Genomic DNA, 12,177 nt, shown 5'->3' on the forward strand with positions numbered 1-12,177 from the left:
GATCATCAGAAGTATAGCTACAGATTTCATATTTAGTTCTGTATTGACGGATCATCAGAAGTATAGCTACAGATTTCATATTTAGTTCTGTATTGATGGATCATCAGAAGTATAGCTACAGATTTCATATTTAGTTCTGGATTGACGAATCATCAGAAGTATAGCTACAGATTTCATATTTAGTTCTGTATTGACGGATCGTCAGAAGTATAGCTACAGATTTCATATTGAGTTCTGTATTGACGGATCATCAGAAGTATAGCTCCAGATTTAATTTTGTACTGATGGATCATCAGAAGTATAGCTACAGATTTCATATTTAATTTTGTACTGATGGATTGTCAGATGTGAAGTAACAGATTTGATGTTTAGTTCGGTTACTGATGAAACATCTCTATGATTTTGACAGCTGACTTATAATTTACTGATTTGGCACACTGTTGCTTAGTTGTTTTCAGAGTTGAGACAGTCTGGTCATTTACACTCTTTGCTTGACAAAGGAATTGTACGTTTTCGAAAGCTTGCAAAAACAAATTTCATTTCCTGTTTGTGTTCAAAACAAACTTAGCCTTTATTATTCCTACCAAACTGATGAATCTGTTTCTGAATCTGAAGGAATGTGTTTAGCAACTGTTGATTGATATTTAGGACAGAAGTTCTAGATCTGCCGAGGTCAGGTCTGATATCATGCCTATATGAACACAGGACCACCATATTACATCCTTGTCCCAAGAATTCTCTAATTCCTTATCCCTATTAGTATATTTGAAGGTCATGGGTTTGAATCTTAGGACAAATGTTGGGGTTAGACATGATAGGGTTGACTTCCAGCAAAATAAACATGGCTAGTGGTGCATGCTGTTGAAGGTGTTCGTTTTGACTCTAAGCACAAGTGTATTTTTGAGGATATTTCTAAACATTTCCTTCAGGTCGGTAAGTATGGATTGTGAAAAGATTCATGTGGCACAACCAAGAGGTGTTTATATGTGACGATTCGATGACTTGTACAGTATGTACTCTGTCACCTTCATCAGACCATTTGAGGAATTATTAGTTCAAATGTAATACATGGTACTGAGGTGCTTGGTTTGAATCTTAGCTTCTAGGACATGTTTGAAGGTCATGAGTTTGACAACCTGTAAATATATGAAGGTCATGAGTTTGACAACCTGTAAATATATGAAGGTCATGAGTTTGACAACCTGTACATATGAAATATTTGAAGATCAAAGACAAATTCTGCATGTGACCTGTACATATGAAATATTTGAAGATCAAAGACAACTTCTGCATGTGAAATGTTTGAAGATGATGAGTTTGACCCCAAGCACATCTGAAAGGATTGGTGGTCATTATGTGCTGTCCAGCACAGTTTTACCAATCGCACTGCAATAGCATATTGTTCAAATGTCCTGTGCCTGCCGCTAGGCAAGGCCCTTTTTCCAGCGCTACTTATAATGACAGCCAGCTGTGAAGTGTGGTATTGTTCAGTGTGTAAATGAACACTACATAGGAAAACAAACCATAACTCATGTTGGGTGTATTGTAAACTGATGTTCGCCATCGCATCATGTATACACGGTAATATGTCCGTTATGTCTGTAAGCTATCTGTGATACGGTAATATACCTCTGTTTTATATGATAGACCCATGTGCAGGTAAACACCAGGTAACGATTTGGCTATTAGTAGCGTATTACTTACGGAATGTCCACAAACCTTGTATTGGTTTTGTAATTGCCATCAGGTGGCTGTCAGTTTTGATGGAGCCCCGCCACCCCATTATTATATAGGCCTATATGTATTTTGGTGTGTACATGTGGATACCACATGTGGCGACTAATTCAGCCAACCTGTGGACCCACTGCGTTACAAGAACCGCAAATCATTTCCACAAATACGTCTCATTTGTTATTGTACAGGAGGCTCCATTGTTTATTGAACTTCTCACTGTGACTGCGGTCAATGTTTTAGCTCATCTGGCACAAATTGGCTGAAGGCTTATGATGTAGTGCAGCATCCATTGTCTGTCCATTGTCTGTTGACTGTCAATGTGTTCTTTTTTAACAGCTTCTTCTTTCGAACTGAACAACCTAGCGTCAAGAAAATTTTGCAATTAGCTACCTTGGCGGAAGTACAGCTGCACGCTCTATGGAGCCTCCTCAAATAAATTATCTGGATTTAATTTCAGGGTCACAAGGGTAATTAAAGTTAAAAAATAATAAATAAAAAAAAAAAAAAAAAAAAAAAAAAAAAAAAAAGATTCAAAATAATGGATGACTAGTGTCGAGAAAAAATTGGCATTAGCTACCTTGGAGGAAGTATAGCTGTTCTATGAAACATGTTCTAGTAATTGATCTCGATCTTAATTTCAGGGTCACAGGAGTTCAATAGGTTTAAAAAAAAAATCTGAAAAAATAAAAGTTTCAAAGTAACGAATGACATTTTCCTGTTGAGTATTTGATTAGCATAAGGAATTGGGCTTGACCTAGATTAAGCTTAAAGGTTACAGAAATTGTTCAGTCGTTAAGGGTTCCTGCAGCAAAGTCAAAAAATGTAACTATGAATGTGAGATTTTTAACAGACGTGACAATTGTTTTAATCAATCATTTCTATAATGAAATCCATATAGAAACTTTGCATTAAAACCCCCCCAAAAACCCCAAGAAATGTGAAGTTAATAAAAATAAACATCTGGCCGGACCAGAATTTGAACCTGGACTTGACAATACTGAGCTACTTGACCAGTCATTAGCTTCATTTGCCCAGCCCCCCCCCTACTGTGATATACAAAACAAAATGAAAGGGATGTAAATGTATTATGAAAAGCTGCAGGATATAATCAAATATGCTTAACATGCTGAAAAGATAACGTCTTCTTAAGGAGATATGCCACCTTACTACAACATATATATCTGAAATACAGGAGAGTTCCAGTCAAAAAATCCTGTCAATATATTTGCAAAGTTCAATTGATTGTGTTAATTCCAATGATGATGAATTTGAAAGGTTTTGAAGACTTCATTGAATTATCAACTCGTTCAACCCTACATATTAAAACTGGACTTTGATTTGGTAAGGTTCAAATGTGACTTTAAGGGTGAATGGGTTAAGTAATTCTGACTTCAAATTTCATAAGGGAAATAACTCTTGCCTACGTTTTAGGTTGGTACAGTAGCATACACCCTTCAATGGGCTTTGGTGTAGCTGATTCAAATATCATAGATGCAATTTATGTATATTGTGCACAATAGCTGATAGACCCCTTAACTCATTCACCCCTGAAGTTGCATTTGAACTCTTCCAATTCATGGGTTGGAATAGTTCTTTATAAAAACTTCAAGGGTGCATGAGTTAGATAAGCTGTTTTGTTGAAAAATGTTAGGAATTTTACTGTCCACAAATTTTGTGTGTGTAGACATTGAAATATAAAGATGTCGCAGAGAGTTGGAGCCTAAATGAATACATTCCACACTTGCCGATTTGCAGCCGAGATTAAAAGAACATTTCGAACCTTTCGTAGGAACACAATTAAAATTGTGCAGCTGGCTATTCATAAAGCAATATCCAATAAACTCACACATCTGAGGCAATACCCTCAATAATTCAGTATCTACTCTTGTCGAAATAGCCCCTTAATCAATTTTCTTTTATTTCACTTCCTCAAAAAAAACTACGGGCAATGTGAAATGCACCTGTTCTTGTGATCAGCACTTGTTAGAGCAGATCGCTGGTCCTGACAGCAGAGATAACATGCTTAACAGTTCTATTTGAATTTCTTGACATTATTGTTCATGTATAATGATGAATTTCCACTGATAAATGATTAGGCTCGGATACCGATCACCAATGGCGCTGGCATACTACTGATGTGAGTATATATTGTTAAATGAGCGGTCGAGGGAGAAGAAAAAAAAAAAGCGCCAGATTTATTTAACAATTCATCTTTCGCAAATTGTAAGGTTTACTCATATTATTTTGAAACGTTACTTTTAACATGTTATAAATAGTTACATTTTCTTAAGTAAAATTGTTGAAAACAGTAAACAAAAATTTGAAGAAGAAAAAAGAAGAAAAATATATTATTGGAATTTATTTATACATTTTTCCCAGGAAATGTACTTTAAAATGCTGCTGAGAACAGTTTGCATATGTGTTCCTTTTCTTGGAAGGATAGCAAGTTCTATTCTTTTTAGAACATATCAATATGTTATTGTGAATTTAGTTCAAATTTAAATTTGAAAAAATAAAAAGGTTAATTGATTTTATTTTCCAACGAATGAATTTCAAAATGAAAAATGTCTTACAAAAAAATAGTTAAAAACAATTACGAACAGGTCGGATTGATTTTATGAGTTTCTCATTTCTCTTGGGGGCCACACTCCTGACAACTGCTCTTTTCCCAGACTTGTCAATTCAAACCATGCCACGTCGATTTCGGTGCAAGAAATTGACAACGCAAAAACAAACATATTTTTTACCGGTATGTATAGATTAATTGATTTCTGATCAATTATAGAGATCTTAACAGGAGTCTTCTGGCTGTTGTCATCAATGAATTTCTCATGGCTGCACAGTTAGACCCCAAGTCGGTGGAAAAATAAATATTTGAGAGCTATTGAATGAGTATTGCGAAGAATTCTATTGTTTAAACAGTTGTTGTTTCTTTCATCTTAATATTATGATGGAGTTGAAAATGTTCAAGGTATTGGATCACAATTTTTATGTAATCTGCAAATTAATGAGTTTGTGTTTACTTTAACGATGTTTAATTGATTATTGGTCTGTTTATAAAATGATCCGTAATTAAAATTCAGTAGATAGATATGCAATTTATAGCCCTAGGGAATTACATATGTTGTTTTTCATCAAATTCTTCCACCTTGCTCTTATGAATCTATTGGTCTGATAAACTGTTTGCTTGTCCTCCACTGGTACTTTGGATAGGGACTGAAGGCTAGCACACTATTCGTTATAGTCCGTCAGTGCATCATTTTGTCCGAGTATGTGTCAAATACTCTGTCACTTGTAATTGCCAAAACTTGTATGCGAGGACTTTTGTATATTGTATAGTCTGGTATTAATATCAGGATCCATATTGATGAAACCATTCTCATGCGCGACGATGAATCCTGTGCTCAAAATAAAAAAGTTCAACTCGTAAGAAATCATGCGATACAGAAATTTTTTTTTAGTCTACACATTGTAAATGCTTTTGGCATCAAACCTCTCCAGACTTCCTCCAAATCTTTGAGAGAAAAAAAAATGAAATTTGAAAATTTATCCTGGAAAAAAGAAATAGAATTTGAGCACAGAATCAGAGTTTGAGCAGGAGACGGATCTAGAGGTTCTTTACTGTAGGTCCAGATGCTCAGAATCTCTAGAATTACAAAGTTAATTACTTTCCTTTGCAGTATTAAAAATTTCCATGTCAATAAACCCTCTTGAGATGTTTATTTTTTCATGAACAATTTTTGCTGTTTAATAGAAAAATCTGAAATTAGAAAAACGAAAAACAAAAATATAATAGGTATGGAAAATGAAAATCGGCCCTTGTGGTGCTAAAAAATTGCAGACAACTTTGTAACTGTAGAAAAAGACTTTCCATCTATATTCAATCAATCTTCCGTTATAGAATGAACCATCATCCTCGGGTCATGTTGATGTTGTTTAGAAAAATGAATTTGGCTTTCGACTATCAAATAATACCACCGCATGTCGAGTTAGGATTTGTTATCAACTTATGTTTCATGATGTGAACGTATTAGTACTGTACATGCAAGAATGGGTATAGGTAGACTATATTGGGATATATACATACGAGGATAGATAAAAAATATCGAATTAAAAAGATAACCATTTTTCTTTGCCATAATGAGGTGAAATAGCAGGTTTCGGCCCGTCCACATGTTGGCACTGTTCAACTTTTAACTGAGTTTAGTCAGATACGAAGGGCTAGATAAAGTATGCCGTGCCCAACTGGCATTGTCTTATAGAATTATCCGTTCCTAACTGCGACCACAGACGTTTTGGCGGCTGACTATTGGTCTTTAATGACCGGGGTTTGTCTGTGGTCAAGCGAGTAAATTTGTCCCTCCAGACCTCTGCTTAGGTCTGGCCACTCTGAAAAAGCTCGGCGCCACCGTCCAAAACATCCCAAAAGGTTGCTTGGCACTGTATCCTCTGTAATTTTGGGTATCCATCTGTCTGGAATCTGTCTTGCAATCTCATAGAAATATGTTTAAAATACCACAAAGGCTGGCTGCCATGTTATCAGGCGACGGAGAAATGGACCTGGACTTCGTAGGTGTCAGTTTTATCATTGGACCTGATACGGACCAAAGTCAAAAGTTCAAAGACGCAACTTGCAGACTTCTGATGATGAAGGTATAGCCACTGTCCTTCTGTCTGCTTTGGACTTTTTGCTATTAACAAGTTTGTTTAATCTTAAAAAAGAAAGTTTATGCTGTTGGGGTGTTCTAAGACATTTGATGTATAGCAGAAACTACCTGGTATTAGTACTAGAGATAAGGTTCTCAGGGGTGGCAACAGTTGATAAAAGTTGGAGGGTATAAAGACTAGCAGCAAAATGATGAAAATGAACGGAATTGGTGCAAAATTGATGAACAATAATTGGTTGTATTCGGATGATAGCATTCAGTTAGTTATCGATTAATAATCAGTATTGTTTTTATTTACTTGTGTAATGAATGACAGTGGTTGAAATGATGTTTCTTTTTCTCAAATATTTTTGATCTTTTTGCAATTGTATCAAGAATAATTTTATCAGTTCTCAATGAAAAAACTGACATATATAACAAATAGATAGGATTTATGACTAAATGGCATGCTTCTGTAGGACATTGGATATAGGACAAGAAGTCACACTTCTAAGGACATAAGACCAGAGGTCACATTTCTAAGGACCTGGGACTTAGGACCAGAGGTCACACTTCTAAGGACCTAGGACAAGAAGTCACACTTCTAAGGACATAAGACCAGAGGTCACATTTCTAAGGACCTGGGACAAAAAGTCACATTTCTAAGGACATAGGACCAGAGGTCACGTACACCTCTAAGGACCTGGGACAAAGGATCATAGGTCACACTTCTAAGGACTAAGAAATTAGGACCAGAGGTCACACTTCTGTAGGACATTTGATGTAGGACCAGAGGTCACACTTCTAAGGACATTGGACTAGATGTCACACTTATAAAAAAAACATAGGACATAGGACCAGAGGTCACATTTCTAAAAGACATTAGAAATAGAACCAGATGTCACACTTCTTTAGGACGTGGGATATAGGACAAGTAGTCCTATAGATCACACTTCTAAAAGACCTAAGAAGATTTAAAACTAAGGCCTATATATATATACTCTTTCAAAGTACAAGAGATATACATGTATGACCACAGGTCACATTTCTGATGATCACTTAAATGAAATCACATTTACAAAGCACATTGTCTCCAGGACTAATTGGAATTTTGATATGAGGCAAATATGACTCGGACCACTTAGCATATTTAAGTAAATAGGTTTGTGTTAATTGGTAAAATGAGTTGATTGTGAATTCAAAGCTGATACAAATATTTGTTCAGAAGCAATTAAATAAGAGACATTGATTTGGCTTGGTTTGTGCACTTTCATATGAACACAACAAAAGAGTTTACAGGTGAAATCATGATCTTTTGAGTGATTAAATCATACCTTTGTTAAGCATTGAATGAGACATGCTGATAATTAAGCTTATGAAAGATGCAGATGATAATATAAATTGTCACCAAGGGAAAGAGACAGACTGAGCTGTTAACAAAAATAGGAAATTATATTTTTGTACAGTTAATGTTAATTGTCAAAAAAGATTGGTTTGGAAGAGTTAGGTTGGTGATGGTTATAAGAACTCATTTGAATTATTTTTTTTGAAAACCAGTAAAAAGGCTAATTGTTTCATCAACAATTTCTATTTCAAAGGGAAAGCATGAGGGATTAAATTAGAGCACATGGGCTTGTAACAACAAACGGAGAACATTTCTGGCTTCATTTTGACTGTGTGTTTTGCAGGTTTCTGGGATGTGTTTCCATGTCTCAGGCCTGAGTTTGCCCGGTATTGTGTTTAGGAGAGTGTTGGTGTGTGTCACACCTGAGTTTGACTGGTCAGGATTAAGTTGACCAAAGGTGTGTCGACGTTGATGGATTGTGTACTAAGAAGACTTACTAGATTTAGGTTGCGTTTCAAGCCTGACTTTGACCAGCGGTGTATTGAAATTGACCAATAATGTAATAAAGAAGTTTGAGTTTGACTGGTGGTGTGTTGAGAAGACTTACTAGATTTTTGTTGTGATTCAGGCCTGAGTTTGACCGGTGTTGTGGTGAGAAGACTTAATTACAAGATTTTTGTTGTTTTTCAGGCCTGAGTTTGACCAGTGGTGTGTTAAGAAGGCCGGTGTTCCACTCAGCTGTGGCCCCTATCTGTAAGTACTGAGTATAGTTGTGTAGTCTAATTCCATTGCAGAGGTCATGAAATTCTTTTTTTTGTGACTTTGAGGATTTTGTATGGGGGGATTTCACTTTTCTAGCTAAGAATGAGGTATTGGAGAGCCCACAATCCTACAGCACACTCAGAGGGAGCCTTTCTAATAGAATATTCTCTCTTCCCTCATACTATTTCTCAATAAAGAAAAGACTTTAAAAAACAAAACTATTAATCTGCTTGATATAATGCTTCTTTTACTGGTATCATTGAGGGAAAAAGTGTTTTGAATCTGATTGGCTGACAGGGAAATAGTACTATAAATCTGATTGGCTGACTGGGAAATAGTGCTGTGAATCTGATTGGCTGACAGGGAAATAGTACTATAAATCTGATTGGCTGACTGGGAAATAGTACTATGAATATGATTTGCTTAAAATTATTTAAACTAACTGTTGGGAGACAGCTGGATGTTTGAACAAATGTTGTTACCTAACAACTTTTTGAAGGTCTCTCAATTTAAGTTCATTTAACATAGAAATGCCCATAATGGATTTTTTTTGTTGAGGTGGTCTCATGACACAGTTCTTTACACTTGAGGTCTCATAACACAGGTCTCAAACTCTTTCAGTACGTGTGACTGACACCATATTGCGTCGATGAAAACCAGGTTTCTGGTCCTCAGAGCCCCGTTTGACATCAATAAAAAAGTGTGTTTTAATACTTTCTGGGGTCAAAGCCAAAAAGATCACCAGGGAAGGACATGTTTTAACAGGTGGTTTTCTCAAACAGGTTGAGTGTAGATTATTATCCAGAGATGTACAGTAATCATACAACGCAGCATGGGTATATACAGCAACTTGAAGTGTGATTACTCAAGTTTGATATTAACCCTTTCAACACTGTAGACCATAATAGACTCATCCAAATCCATGTATGGTAGAGTCTACTAAAGTTACCTAGGGGTTAAAGCCCATGTGTTTGGTGCAGCAAGGTAATGTCTTGATGTTAACGTTAGCCATTACTCCTGATCTTCCAGTGGTCATTTGATGGATTGACCATCACTGGTCAGTGTCCAACATTGAAGGATTACTGTATTAATAGGCCTACTTTCTACCACATTGTCATGGGTTTTCATTTTTTGTCTGCCAGCTCGTTTATTTTAACAATGATCTTTATTATCATTTTTCTGCTCACTATGGTAACTGAAACCAGTCATCATCCCATACACATTGTTTTCTACCTCTAATCCCCCCAAAATATATATCTACTTTCCATGTCAAAATATACAACGCCCATTTATGTCGGAATATAGGCCTACCCTCTTTGTCAAAATAAACCTCTACTATTTATGGCAAAATATACTCCATCCATGTATGTCAAAATATACCTCTACTCTCTATGCCTAAATATACAACACCCATCTTTGTCAAAATAAACCTCTACTCTCTATGTCAAATATACCGCTACCCTTTATATTAAAATATACTCCTACCCTCTATATTAAAATATACCCCACCCATCTGTGTCAAATATATACCCCCCCCTCCCCACCACCACCACCACCACCACTACCACCTATGTCAAAACAATCCCCACCTATCTATGCCTTAATATACCTCTACCCTCTATGTCAAAATATACAAGACCCATATATGTCAAAATATACAAGACCCATATATGTCAAAATAAAGCACAATATACCTTCTGTCACAAAATACAGTGCACCTATCTATGTAAATTATACCCCTCTGCACTTCTTCCCCCTCCCCCTCCCCCATCACTCCAACATTGTACTAAACACAAACAAATGGCTGACAAGGACACAATAAGAGGAAAAGGAAAAGCCTACTGGCCAGGCTGTTAGTTATCTGTACACACAGATCTCCCGTACCAGAAGTGTGTCATCTTCTACTCCAATTGTTTTCTCAATCAGCTGTTCGGTGTTGTAATGTACAAGTAGGGCCCTCCCAGGGGGAAAAATCGCCCTGTCAATACACCATCGGCCAGTCTGAGCCCACCCCGCCAATCAGTGTCAATTTCCACACATCTTGGAAAAATGCCGGCGCTAAATTGAACTGATGACATTTCAGCCCCACTCTTTGGAGCTCATCTGTTTTATGGAGAGAATTAAGATCTGTACGTATTAAATGAGTATTGTGATGAAATTAAGATGACTTTTTCTTTTTCATTTCCCTGCGTGATAATAACTTACACTTTAGTTATATTTATAGAATCACTTTCGCTGTCAATCAGTTGCTGACAGAATTAGGATTGCATACCTATTCAGATGAAATTGATGATAATTATGAAAATTTTATCCTATTATGGGTTTTTTTCTTTCCCTCATTTTCAACCAGATGGCCATCTGCTTGTGCCTAATGAAATTAATTTCAAATTCGCTGAGGTCTTGATTGCATCAAATTAAGGATTCTTTACATTCTGATTCTAATTTGAGCGCATTCATGTACATGTTATTTTGTATTTCCATAAAAATAAATTCTATAGTTCACACAAGTACAGATGATTACATGAAATTTACCATTTATAATTTGTATTTTATCATTTTCATCGGTTTCGGTTTAACTTTTTAATCCAAAGCGTACGTTACAGAAATCATGATTTCAAGCTAAAGTCAGGTACATGAAATGAAAACAAAACCAATTATAACGAAAAGAGTGATTTTGTGCGGCGAGGTGATTGCGGGGATTTCTATCATTAAAAAAAATAACAATTGAAACTGACTACTTAGATAACGTAAATTGATGTCTGTTTCAATAATTAAGATTTCTCTGTCAACTGGAACATGGCTGATAAGTGGAACATTTCTATAAGTTGCAAGTGTATGTTTTAATTATGGGGATCTCTCCACCTCACAGCCCGGATCGGAGTGGGAGGACGGCCAATTCCTCCCGATTATCAGAGCCACCAGATGTCTCGGTCTCCCCCAGCTATCCGCAGGGTTAGTCTAGCTCAGCAAAGTTTTGTATCTGTTGGCATGCAGCTACGAAATCTTTTAATATTTCATTATCAATAATTTCTTCTTTTCCTTATCTTTACCTTGCCGGATACGATGGGCTGAGATGACAGGGTTTTTCACTGACAAGAGTGACAGACAATCACATTCAATAAGTCCAGTATCCTACGCCAACATCTGCTCTGCTCGTTTGTATCCCCTTACAATCTAGGACATGTATGCTGACAAAGCATTGTCAGTTTTATAATTATTTTAACTTAAAATTTGAAAATTAATTATTTTCGAATCATATCAGATTTTTGATTTTTTTCTCATGCTCAAAATATCAATGTCTTTTAAATTATACATTTCATGCAGATTTATTTGAGAATATCATTTTTTTTTTTTTTTTTAAATAATTTAAGATGATAAATTATACTTGTGATATTTTTAAGATTACAAGACATGTGATCTTTTTAAGATTACAAGACATTGAAAAATTGGGTCATGGTGGAAACTGATTATGAGGATATACTTTTTTTTTCTATCATTTTCTCACTTTTTAGCTCACCTGGCCCGAAGGGCCAAGTGAGCTTATCCCATGGTGCAGCGTCCGTCGTCCCTCTTCCGGCGTCCGTCAACTTTTTCCTTTAAAATCCTACTTGTCCTGAATGGCTCAGAGGATTTTGACCAAATTTGGTCAGGAGCATCATTGGCCAAAGGGTTCTCAGTTTTGTATAAACG

General features: G+C 36.1%; 1 protein-coding gene across 2 annotated transcripts in view; it reads left to right on the forward strand.

Moving 5' to 3' along the window:
- Positions 1-12,177, forward strand: part of LOC110457455 (protein CBFA2T1-like) — a 165,842-nt gene that overhangs the window by 85,460 nt on the left and 68,205 nt on the right. For both annotated transcript variants that reach the window (XM_021508742.1, XM_021508745.1), the window contains one exon: positions 8,416-8,478. In XM_021508742.1, the coding sequence (XP_021364417.1) occupies positions 8,416-8,478 (63 nt within the window). The remainder of the gene's footprint in view (positions 1-8,415; positions 8,479-12,177) is intronic.

The sequence above is a fragment of the Mizuhopecten yessoensis genome, unplaced genomic scaffold, assembly GCF_002113885.1.
Source record: "Mizuhopecten yessoensis strain PY_sf001 unplaced genomic scaffold, ASM211388v2 scaffold9157, whole genome shotgun sequence".
NCBI lineage: Eukaryota > Metazoa > Mollusca > Bivalvia > Pectinida > Pectinidae > Mizuhopecten > Mizuhopecten yessoensis.